The 19,155-nt window shown below is 35.0% G+C and overlaps 1 protein-coding gene across 6 annotated transcripts in view; it reads left to right on the top strand.

Moving 5' to 3' along the window:
• The first annotated feature begins 1,450 nt into the window (after positions 1 to 1,450).
• FANCL (FA complementation group L) overlaps positions 1,451 to 19,155 on the top strand; it is a 78,914-nt gene continuing 61,209 nt past the window's right edge. For 2 of the 6 annotated variants that reach the window (XM_023228256.2, XM_023228261.1), the window contains exons 1-4: positions 1,452 to 1,608; positions 10,756 to 10,814; positions 13,031 to 13,091; positions 16,355 to 16,411. In XM_023228256.2, the coding sequence (XP_023084024.1) occupies positions 1,513 to 1,608; positions 10,756 to 10,814; positions 13,031 to 13,091; positions 16,355 to 16,411 (273 nt within the window). In that variant the 5' untranslated portion in view covers positions 1,452 to 1,512. Of the gene's footprint in view, positions 1,609 to 10,755; positions 10,815 to 13,030; positions 13,092 to 16,354; positions 16,412 to 19,155 lie in introns of all 6 variants that reach the window. The other 4 variants (XM_023228255.2, XM_023228257.2, XM_023228259.2 and 1 more) reach the window with 4 other exon arrangements.

Raw genomic sequence — 19,155 nt, 5'->3', positions numbered from 1 at the left:
ACGGTTGGACAAAGCAATAAACTGGGGTAAGCTGTCAAAAGTCTTTTTGTTCAGATTCTTTTCTATGTCCCTGTTTCTTTAGAGATAAGGATATTTCTTTCCTGTGGGTATAGGAAGAGCACCTCTGGATTGAGGATCCAATAACCCGCCTCAGGGAAGAAGGATGGGAGAAGGTCAGAGAGTGATCTTAGGTTTTGCTGTTTTTCTCAAATGTCAAGAAGCCATATTTTGGGGTAGCATATCCTGAACCCCATCAGCAGTGAAAACTTGTATTTCTACATAGTCCCCAGGTGATGCTGTTGCTAGGTTCTGGGATCATATTTTGAGAACCACTGCTTTAATGTAATTTATATGTAACCACTGCTGCAGCATTCTTTTCTGTAAGCATCCAGAATGCTGTGACAATTCTTGTCAAACTTTAAGAATCTTCAGGATATCAAATTCTGTCTTGAGGGCAATAAAGATGGGTAGGGGACAAAACGATCTTTGCACAACCTTTGGCATATTACAATGATGTTTTTCAAATAGTAGGGCTCAAACACGTGATGCACTGGAAAATTGGAAAATCAAATAATCATATGGTAAATATTTTAATAAGTTTCTTATTTAATCAGCTCTCAATAAGATGGGACGGATAACATTCCTGAGTTAGAAAAACGTATTGCAAGGGCTGTCAGAGGAAAATTAAGTTCAAGTCCATTAGCAGTCTTCACTCATGTTTTGCTTTTTGTATTTGTGAGTGCCATACACAGAACTGAGTCCACTGTTGACTTGAGTCTAATCAATACATATATACGTATATACGTGAGTGTGTCTCAAATATATCTGATTAAACTTAGTAAGCTACAGGAACTGTAATGTATTATGAATGTGTTATAATACATATTACTATAATGATACACAAAATAATACATTATTCTGTATGTTAAAGGAGAGAGGACAACAGCAAAGAAGGGGGTGTGAGAGGTTTAAGACAGAAGTGCTACAATGTCCAGGCTGTAAAAGTCATTTTATTCTGGAGGAAATGCAACACCAAAGTTGTAAGTCTTTAACAAAGTCAAACAGAAAAATCAAAAGGGCTCCTGGGACAATCGAGGTTAGAATGACCAAAATGTATTATGTGATATAGTGAGGAAATATCATTCAAACCCAAATTGAGATACCATCTACCTAATAGCCAACCTGTACTCTTTAAAAATGTCAAGCTTATAAAAAACACAGACTGAGAACTGTTCCAGGTTAGACTGAGAACTGTTTCAGGTTGGTCAGTCAGTCCTGTGGACTTGAGCGCAATCTTCACTCCCACTACCGGTTGGGGAGCCCCGATGTCGCCTCCGGCAGAGCGCCACTTGGCCTGGCTGCGCTTTACCTTCATTTCCGCCCGCGGAATCCTCCAGGATCTTCCCGCCAAGGCTCGGGTTTCCGCTCCGCGGCGTCCAAGCGCAAGCGGACTGCGCATGTGCAGGACCCAGCAGGTCTAGAGCTTCTCTGTGTCTCTCCGGACTTCGAGCCATGGCGGTGACGGAAGCGAGCCTGTTGCGCCAGTGCCCGCTGCTTCTGCCACAGAACCGGTCGAAAACCGTGTATGAGGGATTCATCTCGGCTCAGGTACCCGCCCAGTGGTTGCTCTCTAGCTAAGAGAGCCTCTTGCAGCGTAGCTGCGCGCAGAAGTCTGTGACAGGCTAGGAGGTTAGGGGCCTAGACTTGTGGGGATTGAGAAGGGCGGCGCGTAACGGCTCTTGGGCGACTGAAGGTTTGAGAAACGCCGCTGTCGCCGCCACCCCTGTGGTCTCCGCGCGGGGAGGGGAGCTAGGAGGCGCCCGGCATGGAGCGGGGCTGGGGCCACGCCTCCTCTCTCCCTCGCCCTTCCTTGAATTTGGCTTCCTTCTTAGTTCAGTGTCCCGTTATTGACTGTTCTTTGATTTTTTTCTCTTTTTTTTTGGTAAATTTTGCCCTAACTCGATTTTAACACTTTCCACCTCCACGGATGTTGATGAGTTCACTCGAGAATCTGGGCTAATCATATTCGTGTTTCCTGTAGAAAGAACATTTGGGAAGAAAACCTTATTTTGGCGCTTTGCCAAGTCGTATGTACCTGAACACCCACAGTTACAATATTTTTTAGGAGAAGCATGGCAGCAATGGAATTAATTACCTTTGCTGATTCCAGTGGCCTCTCTTACAGAGTTTATTACACATACTAACACATGTGTAGGGTTTCGAAGTTTACAAAGCGCTGTCCAGGTAAATGGCTCACTTAATCCTCAGCCCTTTGAGGCAGAAATTTTTAGAAGAATCATCATTCCCATTTTCTAATTGAAGAAATCAGGGTATGGGAAACCGGAGACGTTATTTGCTGATGATGACATCAGAATCCCTTAAACGCAGGCTGTGTGATTTCAGTCCTGGATTTTTTTTCTCTCTACATTGCACCAGGGTACCTTAGGTTAGCATTTTGAGTGTAGACGTTTCCTTTCTGACCATTACACTCAAACTTGTGCTCGCTTCCCGACATCACGCATAGTCTTTGAGTATATGTGGAATTACTATATGACCATCACAGAAAGTAGAGGTTAAAATTCATTATTCCATATGGAAAAAAGTTAATCCACCTTTGCCTCTCCAATTAGAAGTATTCTTCTTGAATTACCTAGCTGAAAATATGATTCTCTTTTAGACAACATTTAGAAAAGTGGAAAAATTATTAAGTTATATATATATTTTTTTACAGGAAGCATGTTATACCTACTTTTAGGCACTTTAAGGCAAATACTATTATGTATGTCTATGTCTGCTAAGGCCTCTTAGAAAGCAAGTACAGCCATTAGAATTGAGATTAAAGTTTTTTATGACCATTGCTGTAGCTACAGTTCCAATTTGTACCTGCCTTAGCAGTTTATTTAAATCTTAAGCTGAACATTTTACATGTCTAAAAATATTTTGTGTATATTTCAAATTTACAGAAAACTAGCAAGGATATACAGCACAAGTAATTCCAGTATACCCTTTACCTAGATTCACCAGTTTACATATCTCCATTTGATTGATCGTTGTTAAGTATATATATGTGGGTGGGCGCATATACACATTTTTTTCCTGAACCATTTGAGGTTAAATCAGGCATAGTTCCCCTTTATCCCCAAATACTTGAGCATAAATTGCATAAGAACAAGGACACACTCATACATAACCACAGTACAATGATCAAAATCAGGATATTTAATGATATACTATTATCTAAGAGTCCATATTTCAAATTTTGTTTATGATACAGTTGTATGTTTTATACCCCCTATCCCCTACCATCTGTCGTTAAGATCCCACATTACATTTAGTTGTCATATCTAACCTGGAACAGTTCTCAGTCTGTGTCTTTTATAAGCTTGACATTTTTGAAGAGTACAGGTTGGCTATTAGGTAGATGGTATCTCAATTTGGGTTTGAATGATATTTCCTCACTATATCACATAATACATTTTTGGCAGGGAAACTACAGAAAGATTGTTTTGTCCTTCTTAAGGCTTGTGAGGTTGCCTGTTGGTTCCATTATTAATGATGTTAACTTTGATCACCTGGTTAAGGTGTCATCTGCCAGAGTCTCCTTTTGTAATTCATAAGTGTTTTTGGGGAGGTACTCTGAGGCATCAAACTTTCACACACATTCTTGAGTTTTAGCATCCATTAACTTTTACTTGAGTCGACTGTTACTGTCATGGTTGCCAAATGATGATTTTCTAACTCTTGTCATTTCTGTATTTATGAAGTGGCAATTTATTATAAGGAGTAGCATTGCCTGCTTTGTCATTTAATTATATTAGAATGGATGCATGGATTTTTAAAAAAATTATTTGATTATAATCATTATTTTGATCCTCGAATTGTCCCAGATTTGGCCAGTGAGCAGGTTTTATATATATAAGTTTTTAAGGCTTTGCGTTTCCTCTCATCACTGTTTCAAAAGTATCCTATAGATGCTGACATGTAGTCTTGTCACCACCTTTCTTAGAAGCTATATGTTGTTAATTTACTATGCACCTTAATAGGTTTTAAAAATTTTCTCGTGGAAGGTCCTTTTTGGTTTTTAGTTTTATTGCTGATTTCTAATTTTTCTTGTATTGTTGTTAGACAGTATTGGTTATAAAAACAAAAAGTCTCCTTGGAAGTTACTGGTATTTTTTCCTGTGACCTAATATATAATCAAGTTTAGGTGTTGTCTCTATTATCAGATTTTCTCTTTCCTTTGAGTGAGCTTTGGTAGTTTGTGTCTTTCAATGAATTTGTTAGTTTCATCTAGGTTTCTGATTTTATTGGCTTAAAGTTATTTATAATAGTTGCTTATTATCCTTTTAATGTCTTTAGGGTCTGTAATGATGCTCTCTATGTTGGTTGTCTTTTGCTGCTATTTACTTCAAACCTTAGTGGCTTAAAACAAAAACAATGATTGTCTCACCATTTCTGTGGATTTGAAATTTGAGAACAACTTGGATGGCAGTTCTTGATCAAAATCTCTCATGATTTTGCAATCAAGATACTTGCCAAGACTTTGATGATCTAAAACAGGGTGTCCAATCTTTTGGCTTCCCTGGGTCATATTGGAAGAAGAAGAATTGTCTTGGGCACACATAAAATACATTAATGATAGCTGATAAGCTAAAAAAAAAAAAAATCACAAAAAATCCCATAATGTTTTAAGGAAGTTCACGAATTTGTGTTGGGCTGCATTCAGAGCTGTCCTGGGCTGCAAGCTGGTCAAGCTAGAGGTGAAGGATTTGCTTCCAAGATTGCTCATTCACGTAGCTATTAGCCATGAGGCCTCAGTTTGCTACTCCTCTTAATGGGAGGCCTTAGTTCTTCACTACATGGATCTTTATAGTGTTGCTTGGCTGTTATCACAACATGGCAGCTAGCTTCCCCTGAGTGTGTGATACAACAGAGAGATGAATAAAGATACACATTGTCTTTAATCCCTTAACCTCTGAAGTCACTCATATTTACTTCTGCTTTATTCTTTTAGACGCAAGTTTCTTAGTCTGTTCAAAAGAAGGGAAATTAGGCACCAACTCCTAGAGAGGTAGGAGTGTCAAATAATTTAGGGATATAAGTTAAAAATACCTTTCATCCTCATCTGATATAGGTAATTTATGTCTCCTTTTTTTCCCCCGATACATCTAGATAGAGGTTTAAAAATTTTACTGATTTCTTTAAAGAACCTGCCTTTAATTTCGTTGATTTTTTTCCTATTATTTTTATGTTTCTATCTGGATAGTTTTTTGATCTTAAGTTTCCTAATTTCTTCAGATGGAAGTTAATTGATCTTTCTTCTGTTCTAGTACAGCTATTCAGTGCTTTAAATTTTCCTTTGAATACTGGTTTAGCTATGTCACACAAATTTTGGTGTGCTATGGTTTTGTTTTTATTCAGTTCCAAATGCCTTTTAATTTCTTCTTTGATCTGTGGCTCACTGAGAAATATGATTATCTTTCTCAATATTGAGGATTTTCTAGATATCTTTTTGTTATTGATTTATAATTTCATTTTGGTCACAGAATATAACTTGTATGATTTGAATTTTTAAAATATTTATTGAGCCTTAATTTTATGACCAAAATATAGTCTATCTTGGTGAATATACTGTGTGTACTCTAAAGAATGAATATTCTGTTGCTATTGGGTGGAGAATTATATAAATGCCAGTTAGGTCAAATTATTTCAGAGTGCTACCCAGGCCCTCACTGGGTAGCACTATGCTCACTGACTTTTTTGTCTGCTTTTTCTATCAGTTAGTGAGAGGGGATGTTGAAATCTCCAACAATCGTTGTAGATTTTTCAATTTCTATTTAATTTCTATCAGTTTTGCTTCATATATTTTGAAGTTCTGTTATTAGGTGCATAAACTTTTAGAACCGTTAAGCACTCTTGATGAATTGACTCCTTTAGGATTATGAAATGACCTTTCTTATCTTTAGTAATAATGTTTTCTCTGAAATCTGTATTTTCCAATATTAACATACAGATTCCATCTTTCTTTTGATTGATGTTACCATAGTTTATCTTTACTTCTTTGTTTTAAACTTATTTGTGTTTTAATATTTGAAGTGTGTTTCTTCTGTGCTTTGCTTTGTTATGCAATATGATAGTCACTGCCTTTTACTTGGGGGTATTTAGACTATTTACATTTAACGTGGTTATTCATATGGTTGGATTTAAATCTACTCTTGCTGTGTGTTTTCTGTTTGTCTTACATATTTTTAATTTTTTTCCCTATTTTTCTGTATTTTGTGTTATTGGAATTCTTTTTTATAATTCTATTTTATCTCCTTTGCCAGTTTATTGGCTGTGTGTTTGTTTTTTGTTTTTTAACTAGTTGCTTAAAGGGTTTATAATACACATATTAAATCTATCATGATCTGCCTTAAAATAGTATTAGGATTCCATTTTTTATGCACTGTTGGTTTATCAGCTATACAATTTTGTCTCTTTTGATACTGTAAAGATGTTACTTTACTGTCTTGCACTGTTTTCTATGAGAAATCTCTGCTCTTTTCTTTGTTCCTATGTAAATAGAATATTTTTTTCCTCTGGCTGCTTTTAAGATTTTTCTTTTTGTCATTGGTTTCAGTCACTTTGATGTATGTTGTACCTTGGTGTAGCTTTTTTCACGTTTTTCCTCCATAAGGTCTGTGGAGCTTCTTGGATCTGTGAGTATATATTTTCATTTAATTTGGAAAAACATCTGCCGTTATTTTTTCTTTCTTTTCTATTCTTTTTTGTTGTTGTTGTTGTTCCTCCTTTTCTGTCCTCTGTGTTGGGGACTCCAAATATGTGCATTTAGGTCACTTTGAGTTTTCACAACTCACTCATGGTCTGTTCACTTTTTTTTCCCTTAGTGTCTTTCTCTTTATTTGGGATATATCTTCAGGTATACTGATACCTTCTTTTGTAAGGTGGAATTTGCTGTTGATACGATATATAAAAAAAATCTCAAACATTGTGTTTTTTGAGGGAGTCTTTCTTTAAATTTTTCCTGTCTCTATTTAGTACGCTTGTTTTCCTTTACCTTCTTGAACGTATGAAATACAATTGTTTTAATTTTTAAGATCAGGTTTGTTATCTCTGCCATTTTTAGGTCTGTTTCTCTTGATTTTTCTCTTCATTGTGGGTATTGCCTTGCTTCTTTGCAGGAAATGTATGTGCTTGGTATATCTTGATTGGATGCTAGACATAATGAATTCTACCTGTTGCATGCTAGATATTTTTATTCTGTAAGAATTCTTGAGATTTGTTGTGAGCTACAGTTAAATTACTTGGAAACAGTTTGATCTTTCCAAGTAATTTTAAGCTTTAAGCTTTTAAGCATTGCTAGGTAGACCCAGAGCAGACTTTATTCTAAGGTAATTAAGCTCTACAAGTGAAGCAACACCTTCTGAACACTCTATTTAATGGCTCTTACATTACAAAGTTTCCACTCTGGCTGGTTGGAACATGGCTATATCCAGCCTTGTATGAGCTTAGAGATTTTTTGCAGACTCTGTTCCTGTACGTTCCCACCTTTGGGTGTTTTCCTCATATCCATGGAGCAAGCAGTACTCAGCTGAAGACTCCTTGATGAAGACTCCTTGTAAGGAATCCTCTGAAATTCGCTGGAGTTTCTCTGTGTTTTTCTCTACTCTGCACCATGCATTTCTCTCCTGCTTGGTACTATACCTTGTGAATTGTACAATTGTTGGCATCCCCTTGATCACCTATTTCTTCTCAAATCAGGAAGAATATTATGCTCTTATTTGTTTGTCTATCCCTATCTTGCAGCCTGAAAATACTCCCATCATAGATACTTTTAGGCATTTTTACATTTGTTTCCCTTCTTTAAAGGATCACTGTCTATTTAATATCTGAAAATCATTGTTTCATATGTTTTGTCCCATTTTTAAATAAGGAGGGAAGATAAATCCTGCTCCCTTTACTCCATAAAGGCTAGAAGCAGTTCTCTTCAGTTTCTTAACATTTTCTATTTCATTCTTGCTTCATTTTTTAATTTGCTTTAAGAAGTCTGTTTCCAATTATATTGTTTCCTATATATTCGATCCTTTACCTAGAGACTTTGGACTTTTTTCTTATTTTGAAAGTCTGTTAATTAAGATATATCTTAGAGTTGATCATTGTGAGTCACTTTTATCATGTGGCCACTTACCCTTTTGGTATGTGGATCTCCAGGAAGTGTACTTGGATTATATTTTTGTTTTTTTTTTTTTGAGACGGATTATATTTTTAAATATTTTTTTCTACTATTTATTTTTCTTTCCAAGATATCCAATTATATGTAGTCTGGACTTTTTTGGGTCTGTTTTCAACTTCAACTCCTTTTCTCTGATGGTCTTTAGTTTTTTTCTCATTTTCCCATTTGGTAATTTTCTTGCTTTTTCTTTGCCCTTTATGACATTTGTATTTAATTTTGTTCTTCCTTGGACTTTTTAAAAATTTATTCCTTCACTTTCACATAATTTTGTCTTTTTCTTTATTTTCATCCCACCCTGTGTTTATTCAGCTCATTCATTTCTTCCTTTTCATTTTTTAAAATATAATTTATCATTTTCGTTTTAAAATGTCTGATACAAATGCTCATTTATTTCATTTATTATTATAATTTGTTTATGGTTTCTGGGTTTTGTTTGCATGGGATCTGTTATCACCTGAAATGTTGTGAATCTCTTTTTCTTTCTTTGTCTCATAGCAGCTTTGCATTGATGAAGACAGTATCTTTGTATTCATGGACACTCTGGCTGTTTGCAATAGTTTATAAAATTCTTAGTTTAAGAATACTCTCTTCTGTTGGGGAAGCAAAGTGCAATTTATTTAATGGATGAAATGTTGGCGAGTGCTGGGTGGGAAGGAGTTGTTTTTTTATTTACCCATATAAGAGCCTAAGTTTCCTACTGTTCTTTTACCTCCTAATACGCAGTTTCCAAAAGGTGTCTCTACCTATCTTTTCTCCTATCTTCTACCGCTAAAGCATTCTTTCCCAGGACTGGCTCCTTGACTTTTGTGTTCACATTAAGTCTTCTCTTTGTAGGTCAGTGTTCTGATTTGCCAGAGCTTGTTATTATTATTATTATTATTATTTTTTTTTTTTTTTACACTTGTTCGTTCCTCCCAGTCTCTCTCCCATGCATTTTTTTTTCCTGACCTTCCTAGCAGTCTAAAAAGAGTTGCTGTGGGAGTCCTAGAGTAGGTTCTGTTGGAAAGTACTTTATATTTTTCTTCCTATAGCTAATTTGAGGTTTATAGTGTCTTTTGGCTGAAAACATGGGATATTTGTGGTTTTATTTATTCTTAATATGTTAATTAATGTAGCTTTTCTGGATGATGTGTGGGGAGATGGAGGTTTAGGCAACTATTAGTATTTCTGTTCCCTGAAAGCCTGGAAAATCTGTCTTTTGAGAACAATTAATATTTCTAGATGCTTTAACTAAAAGGCTAATTTTGGACATTCTCTTGAATCAGGAAAGTATTGTGGCATGTGACATGTTATTTGACCTTTTAAAATGACTGGGCTTTGTAAGTAAGGGACTTTGGAATTTTATTCTTTCAGATAACAGCACGGATTTCTATGGTAGAATAGTTCTTCTATTTTTCATGTAAATTGTGAATTCCAAATTGTTCTTACACCTATGTGTGGGATGTCTATAACGTTAGGTTAAAGTTACTACATAATACCTTTTAGTGCTTTAATGAAATAGTGAATTATTGTTACTTGACCTTTTGAAAAGGTCAGTAGTACATTTTGTTTCATTTTTTTTAAAGGACATTTAAATGTAATGAAAGTCAGAACTGTAATATTACCATGAAAGTAAAGGTTATGGGGTACATTTAATTGTGTTCCTCTGTTTTTGAAACTGCTTTGAGGGAGACTGTGCTAAAATTCTTCATGGTAATTGTTTTTTGAGAATTTTATTACTCTTTTTCATTTTATTCTGTTGGAGTAAAAGATTACATTTCTGTTTGTCTTTTTCTGCTATTTTTGCTCAAATTTCATGTGTATTGTCCTATTTAAGTTACAAAGTTTAAACTACTTACCCGTTCACTTTTCCAAGAAAGTAAAATGGAATAAATGTCTCAGAGGTCTTTCTTAGACTCTTGAGTAAAATTCTGTTTGTTCAGATACATAGTTAATATGTTAAGGATTTCAGAAAAATTAGAGGCCCACTAATGGGAGAATTAAATATACTCTGATTTATGAAAGTATTTCACTTATGTCTATATAGATTGTGTAACTAAATATATTTTCATTTTATTAAAATTTAGAAACTAAGGTGTAAACATGAAGACTATATTATGTTATATATCCTTATTTTATATTGTAATGTTTTTCTTCATTTTAAAGCAGTTTGAAGGAATTTCTTTTTTTTCCATAAATTTATTTCCTAAGAAATAACACTGAAATATCTTCTATGGGCCTGTATTAATAATTTTGTATTATTTCTTGTATTTATGAGTGACTTTCTCTTTAAAAAGAAAGTCTTATCTGAGTGTTTTGATTTCCCAGTGACTACAAAGCTTCCGTAAGACAGTTTTGAGTTATTTTCCCTCAAATGCAATATTCTGTTGCATATATTTTAACAAGTATAAAGATGTGGATAAAGTTGATACCTTTTAGAAAATAAAGGAAAGCATTGTATTTTTTATGTGATTCTGTTTAACTTCTCTTAGCATTAAGTGAAAGATAAAAATTTGAGTGATCCTTTTCAATATTTTCCACAGGGAAGAGACTTCCACCTTAGAGTAGTGTTGCCTGAAGATTCACAACTGAAGAATGCAAGGTGATACGGTGTTTAGTTATAAACGTGCATTATTGCATTTTGGTAGGACAGGCAGTACATTTTGTATAAATTGATTCTAGTGACTAGAGTTTTGCCTAAAATGCTTATTAGTCATTTGCTCCAAAAGAAACATCTCTGATTTTTCCAAACCAATGTGACATTTGTAAATATTTACCTGTTACTAAAGTGCTTTTAAACATTAGTTCTCTCATTTTTTTTTTTTAATTTAAAGCAGTAAACAGCAACTGTGTATACTTCACAAATACTGAACAAGTATATAAAAGGAGAGTACAAAAGGATTAGAAAACATTTTTTCCAACTTTTGACTGATATTACTAATATGTATATTCATTATATGGGAAGACTCACATCAGTTCAGTCCTGGAATAAATTAGGCACCAACACTGGGTGTTGGTAGATACAACTAGTCAGGATATGAGACTGAAAATTTAGGTACCACCCCAAATCTCAATTCTTCCTCTAAATATTTCTGAAGAAGAATGGAGGAAAAGGAATCCAGAGATATTTGTGAGTAGAACTGAGAGGATTTTGTGACCACTAGAAGTGTAGGTAAGAGGGAAAAAGGAATAGAGGATGCTTTTCAAATTCCTGGCTCAGATCACTAAGCTAGAGAAGAAGTCACAGATGGAAAAGTAGAAGAGAGATGGTTTTAAGTCATACTGGGTATGAAATATCAAGAGGAGCTATTTAGTAGGTAGTAATATGGTGGTGTGGAACTAGAGTGTGAGACCTGGAGTGCAGATGTATGTGGAAGTTACAACAGATGAAGGATTTGGGACCTTGATTATGAATAGGCTTTTTGGTGCTGTGTCTGGCGGGGAGTTTTGGTGGGGGGCGTAGAAGAGAAAGCCAGTGACAAGACCTTGGGGCATACCAACATTTAAAGGACTGGTCACTAAAGAGGAACTTAGAAGGAGACTAAAGATTGACCAGAAAAGGGGAAAATTTGGACAGCAGAGTCTTTCAAACCAAATAAAGAAGGCTTAAGCAAGGCATGGTTAGCATTGCTGAAGACTACAGAGAGATAGGTTAGATGCAAGTAAGTTTTGTGTGGTGGCAGAAGCTATTTGTGTTGGATTTTGGACTGGATGAGTGGGAGGAAAGTATAAAGTATTTTGAAGAAAAAGAGGTGTTAGAGAATGGTATGCATTCAAGGACGAGTTACAGTGTTCTTTAAAGATACATGTATTTGAACAAGTTAGTTCATTAAGTAGAAAAAACTAGCAGAACATAAATTAAGGATACCACAATAAAGGGATAATTAATTGAAGTCACCAAGTTGATAGCAAGGGAGAGAAAGCACATCTCCTGCAGGGGTTACCAGTGGACATTTGAATGAACTACTCTGCCACTAAGAGAGGAGATAGGGATGGGTATGGGGTTTTGAAGACTCAAGAATGGAGAGAGTTGTGCTGGTTTGAAAAGGCCATGTTGGGGAAAACTCAGAGAGGCTTCCTACTTACAGGTAAGTAAAAGTAATTCCTTAGAAGAGTTACTTAATAGTATCAGGAGCACAGCAGAGGTTAGCCAGTAAGTGGATGAACATTAACTTATTACTTCTTATACGATTAATTAAAAGTATGTATCTTTGTATCCGGGCTTGGTGGTGGGTGTCTGTAGTCCCAGCTACTTGAGAGGCTGAGGCGGGAGGGTTTCTTGAACCCAGGAGTTCAGGTTGCAGTGAGCTGTTCTTCTACTGCACTTCAGCCAGCCTGACTGACAGAGCGAGACCCTGTCTCTAAAATATAAAAAAATAAAAATAAAATATATCCTTTTAGTTATATTAATCAGGAATTTGAAGGTAATATTGCTACACATGCTTTTTCAAATACATGTTTGATACATTATATTGGGTGATACATTGTTATCAAAACTGTTGGTTTTATTTAACCTATCTTGGAAAAGAATCTACTTTGGTGGAAAACTTTGCTTGGGATGTGTTAAAGTTAAAAAACAGGATGTACTGTTTGCCTGTCATTTACTGGTTACAGTTATTTATATTTTGGAATAAAATTAGTACCGACAGTTTGAAGACAAGACTTTGAACAGTATCAATGGTAAAAATTTTATTAACTTGTCAAAATTATATTTGTCCTTCTTTTATATATACATGCATATTTGTATTAGCATACAAATACGTTTTTCCTTTTAATTCTGAACAATGAACAAACCATTTTGTCTCATTAAAATTTTAGATTATTATGTAGTTGGCAGCTGAGAACAATACTTAATGGATACCATCAAATAGTACAACAGGTAAGTCGTTTTTAGAAGGTTTATGTTCTAAACCTTCTAAAGCATCCTCTATTCCTTTTTCCCTCTTACCTACACTTCTAGTGGTCACAAAATCCTCTCAGTTCTACTCACAAATATCTCTGGATTCCTTTTCCTCCATTCTTCTTCAGAAATATTTAGAGGAAGAATTGAGATTTGGGGTGGTACCTAAATTTTCAGTCTCATATCCTGACTAGTTGTATCTACCAACATACATAAGTGAAGATAAGAAATTACTAAATTTATTGTTCTTCAAATATCTACTTTGTAGAATGTTGTAACAAACTGGTTTAATAGCTGTTGAGTTTTGTAGGTTTCATCTCTGTGTGTTTTTAAATCTCAGTGTCCTCAGGAGATCTCCAGGTAGCCTTTGTGTTGAAACCAATTTCCATCCTTGAGACTTTAGGTTCTTCAAATGAATTCACCCTTATCCATATCCATCACTACTTGAGTGATTTTTCTTCTGAGACTGAATGGTGGTGATAGGGAAAAAAAAAATCACACCCATTTAGAGCTGTGGGATATCTGTGGTAAAAATGGGATTTTAGTCCTAGATTAGCAACAGAAAATATGTAGTAGAAATAATTTAGGACCATGTGTACTTGCATAATGAGGGGAGATAAAGGTTGCTTAGTGTGTTAATAGGCAGGATTAATTTCTTTATTCTTAATGTTTAGGTTCCTCTACCTGAAAATTCCTTTAAAGAGTAGGAAAAAAGTCAGTTACTGAAGCAAAATAATGACATAATACTACAATTCTTCTTTTAGGAAAATAATTGTTAGAATTGCATTTCTTTTGATGCTTTATGCGTTTATGTGTTTTTTTTTTTCCTGATTTTCTGTGTTTCTGTGTCTTAAAAGCAGGTTATTATTTATGATAACTGACAGTCACAGTCACTTTCCTGTAAAGCATTAAAGCTGAAAAGAAGTATAGGAAATAAACTATTTGATTTATAGAATGAAGGTTGTCATCCTGGCAATATAATTACAGAAGTTTTTCAAGGATATGTTCAAATTATTTGTCTGTTTTCTTTCTATCTCTATCTCCATCCCCTTTTTATATTGTACACTAAACTTTAAGAAATGCATCTACTGACATATTGAGATAGCATGGGAAAAAATGGTTTATGTAGTCTAATATTAAGATCTATTACTCTGTTTTTCGCCAGCAAGTTATCAAGAGGATTCCTAGAAAACATCCCAATTATTTATTCTTCCTTGCCCTCTGATTGGTTAGGTAGAACCCAGTGTTAGTTTAAGTCTTCTTTTTATTTTACAGTCCCAGTGAATATTACTATTCTTTTCTTGTATCATGTTTAATTTTAGTAAGTATGGGCCAGGGAGTCAACCGACTTTTTCTGTAAAGAACCAGATAATAAATTTTTCTGACTTAGTAGGCCATAAGATCTCTGTTGCAACTACTCAACTCTGCCCTTATAGCAACCATCGATAAGAGGTAAGTGAATGAGTATGGCTACATGCCAATAAAACTTTGTTTACAAAAACAGTATTGAGCTGGATTTGGCCTCTGGGCTTTAGTTTCCAGACCTTTCCAGACCCTGTCATTTATTGATCATCTGTAATAAACTAAGGAGGGGGGAAATACAATGTAGAAGAAGGGATAGTCAAGAATTTGCTCTACATAGACCCACTCAAAGCTGAGTTAAGATGTGAATCATAATGTGTTCATGTATTGTTGAAAACAGTGTAAAACTTGAGAATATTTTTTTCTGTAGTTATTTTAAGAATGAAGAATTTCTAGGAAATGGAATCATAACTCTTAAATATTTATTCTACTTTAGAGATTATTTCCTTTTTGCCATTTTATTGTAACAGGTTTTACTTTAATGAATGACTGTCTCCGTTTTGACTAACACGGATTAGTTGTGAGAGGACAAAAATCACAATTGTAGGTAGTCTTTAAGGTCAAGGGAAATATAAAAAAAGACCGTATTGTTAATTAGTAATTGTTAATTTATTGCTCTAACTAGATTTTAAAAATTATATAGAGTTGCCTGATTTTTGTATTTTATACACTTCCCACTCACATCACTTCTATACCTCTTCTTTCTCTTTTTTTTCCTCTTCCTCCTCCTCCTCCTCCTCTTTCTCTTCTTCTTTAAAAAAAGTTATGATTAGGTTGCTAGATTTATAGATATGGTAGTGATACAGAAGGGCAGCAGAGAAGTGCTGGGTAGAGAAGGATGGGTCCCTGGTGAGGGCTCCACCCTCGGGCCTGTGCCCATGGACCTAGGTGAGGACAGGCACCCCTGCCTTCACGCTCAAATGTTGCATTTCCCAAGACCACCATGGCCTGCCATACCCCCATCTTGTGCCTATAAAAACCCGAGACCCTAGCAGGCACACACACACAAGCAGCTGGACGTCGAGAGAAATGTATCAGTGGAGGAACACACAAGTGTCCGGACATTGAGAGGACATCGAGAGCATGTCAAGAGCACACCGACAGGCTCCAGCAGGCCGGCAGGCCATTCACCAGCAGAATGACGTGGAGTTTGGCCAGGGTGGTTGTAGGAGAGCCTGGGCCACTGAGCAGCCCGACTCCAGGGGAAAACCATTTCCCTTCTGACTCCCACATCTGCTGAGGGCTACTTCCACTCAATAAAATCTTGCAGTCATTCTCCAAGCCCACATGTGATCCAATTCTTCCAGTACATCAAGACAGGAACCCTGGGATACAGAAAGTTCTCTGTCCTTGCAATAAGGCAGGGGTCTAATTGAGCTGGCTAACACAAGCTGCCGATGGATGGCTAAACTAAAAGAGCACCTGTAACACACACCCACTGGGGTTTAAGTAGCTGTAAACATTAACGCCTAGACACTGCTGTGGGGTTGGAGCCCCACAGCCTGCCTGTCTGTATGTTCCCCTAGAGGTTTGAGCAACAGGGCACTGAAGAAGCAAGCCACACTCCCATCGCATGCCCTGCAAGGGGGACAAGGGATTCAGTAGTATACAGTGCTCAAGAAACAGGGTAGTATGAGGTTTTAAGTGACATTGTAACACAGTTTAATATATCTCAACAAAGTAGATTTGAGGACATTAATTACTTTTTCAAAATGAAATTGGTAGGAGTAGTAAGGTTGATGACCAATACTTCTTGTACTTTTCAGATATAGATATAGCTAATCTTTTTTTCACTTCACTTGGGCCTACATTTTATTACAGTTTTAGTGGATGGAATATTTATTGTGCAAATGAAATTAATTGGAAATGTTTTGATCTAGAGGATGCAGCACTCTCCTGATCTAATGAGCTTTATGATGGAGTTGCAGATGCTTTTGGTAAGAATTTTTTTTCTGACGCTGTTACCATACTGGAAGTCTTTATTTCTTTTCTGTAACTCCTTTAAAAATTGACATTATTAAAATTTGTCTTCTTAACTCCCAGTCATTTAATGTTTTCTTTTACTGTGTACATAAATATAGGTGATGCATTTCTTGAACTGCATGAGGGATGTAACTTTGTGAAGGAACCACTTTGATTGTATCATAAACTAGGTATTCTTGACACTAGTGTTGGGCAGGTGGTGAAGACATAAAATGCACTCCTGGCCTGTCAGCAGGGAGTTTAACATTTAAGAAGAGATTAGGTAGTCCTACATAAAGATATAATATGATATATAAATAATTTTGTCTATAGCTACAGATATCTGAAAAAATGTATTAGGCTTCACTTTATGTGTACTGTTACATATATACTGTTTAATCAGAGTTGCATAAAATACTTGATTGTTTAGTTTATCCTGTAGACATTTTTCTTAAAACCGAAGTTCATTTTATTACCCAAGTTTTCAACATAAACAAAAGAAGAGGGAAGATTATAGTAAATACTGCTGGGCCTGACCAAATTTTAACATTTTGCTAGTCATAGTTCCTCTTCTACTTTTTTAGAAGAAAGACACTGTAGTATTTTAAAGGAAATTCTGGACATTGTATGTATCCCTCCGTAGATACGTCAGTGTGTATCTCTTTAACAGCTAAGTGCTTTTTATTTGTTTTAAAATATACTGTTATAACCTCAACAAAGTTAATAATTTCTTACAGCTGCTTTGTTTGTATTAGTATGCAAACAAGGTCCACACATTATATTTAGTTAATATGTCTCTTAAGCCTTATGTAAGACTTACAAGGTACTTATGTATAACAGCATCTCCTCTTTACCTCACCCTTTTTGTTCATGCCATGTATTTGTTGAATAAAACAAATTAGGTGTCCTGTAAAATCTTCTACATTCTGGATTTGGCTTGTAAGATATTCCTGGTTTATCTTTTAACATACTCTACTTTCTTTGTAATCTGGCATTTAGATCTAGAGGCTTCAGCAGATTCGAATTCATTTGTTCTTACGAGATTACTTGGTGCTCTGTATTTATTATATTACATGAGGATGCACGTGATGTCTGATGATTCCTTGGTTCCTCTTTTAATAAGTTTAAGATTGATCGATATGTTTAGATCCATTCAATATAAAGTTCCCCATCAGCCTATCACCTGATGATTTTAGCCTCTAATAATAATCGTTGCCTATATCTAATGTTTCATTAGGATTTACAAATGGTAATTTAAAAAATTCCATCATCTGCATTTCTTAGTTGAAAATCTTCTGTAGAGAACTTCTCATCAGTTGTTTGGTTAATTTGAGGTACAGCTCATAATGGAGAGACTGGATAAGTGCTTGTTTCTTTTCCTTTTAAAACAGAAACCAATTTTTAGAATAATGAGTTGGTGCCTAGCAACTGTCACAGAGATCTAAAGTGATTTTTTTTAAGTATCTTTATGAACTCATAGATTTTTATATATTTAGTTAATTTTTATTTATCGTAGTCATTTTCTTTTTGATGCTTAAATTGTCCCAGTTTTTGGTCAGTACAAGCCCCTTCATGTTGGCTCCTGAGTTCTTTTAATATAACCCAAGCTTCTTTGCCTTCTGATACCAGTTGCCCCAGGCTCATGTACTCATTTTATCCCATAACTGTAATCAGCCATTTCTCCAAAGAATCATGATTTCTTTGTAGGAAATAGTATTTGGATGCCTCAATCTGGAAACTGAGTGTTCATTGCTATTACTTCTAGGTTTTTTTCAGTGGACAAAGCTAGGAAAAAATGCTTTTTGGAAAGAATGTAATTATGAGTTTGTATTGATATTTACAATTCAAATGGGCATTATAGGGTTTTTACTTCTTTGCTTATATCACTTTTGCTCTGAAAATGCTGTTTTCTAATGTTAACGTCATTGTAGTGTGGTTTTTGGTTATGTTCTACTTGTTATATTTCACTTATGCTTTTCCTGTCTACATGTTTATGTTAGTTTATATAAAAATTTCAATGCTAATATTGCTAACAATGGAAAGTTTTGATATTTCTTTGTAATTCTTGTTGAGACCATTTTGTTCTTAGCAGCAACTACTACATATTGATAACTTAGTTGCTAGATTTTTTTCTTGACTCCTTTTTCAATGCTAGTAAGAACCTTTTAAGGTAGGACTTTGATTAAATGTGTGAGATTAGAATAATAGTTTAAAATTAATTTCTGAAGTTTGAATTTTGATTTGTGAGTTTATAAATCCTAATTAATAAGGGTTATCAAAAATTGATTACAAATTACATCAAAGGGCTTAATGTAATAACCCTAAAAGCGTAAAGTGAACAAGTGAAGCATGTTTGGTTTACATCTCCTTGACATTGGAGAAAAGTTTGAAACATTTATCTTTTTATTATAATTTTAATAAACAATGCAAATACAAGGAGAGACTAAGGGAACCAGAGTAAAAGTATAGGTATCATGTCCCATTAAACTCTTCTTATCAAAAATAACTTTATACATTGTAAGTCACAGCTCTCTTGGCCATTTAATTTTGAACAAACATTTACTAGTTTAAAACTAAAATAAAATTTTGAGATCTCTGATTTACAATATCTATTTAGTACATTTATTCCATTTCTGAATAAAAATGAAATCCTGTGTTTTAGCTTTCTTCAGAAATTACGGACAAAGTTGGTGATTTTATTGCTCATTTAAGATAGTAT

The sequence above is a fragment of the Piliocolobus tephrosceles genome, chromosome 15, assembly GCF_002776525.5.
Source record: "Piliocolobus tephrosceles isolate RC106 chromosome 15, ASM277652v3, whole genome shotgun sequence".
Lineage (NCBI taxonomy): Eukaryota > Metazoa > Chordata > Mammalia > Primates > Cercopithecidae > Piliocolobus > Piliocolobus tephrosceles.
This window is presented reverse-complemented; position numbering and strand designations above follow the sequence as displayed.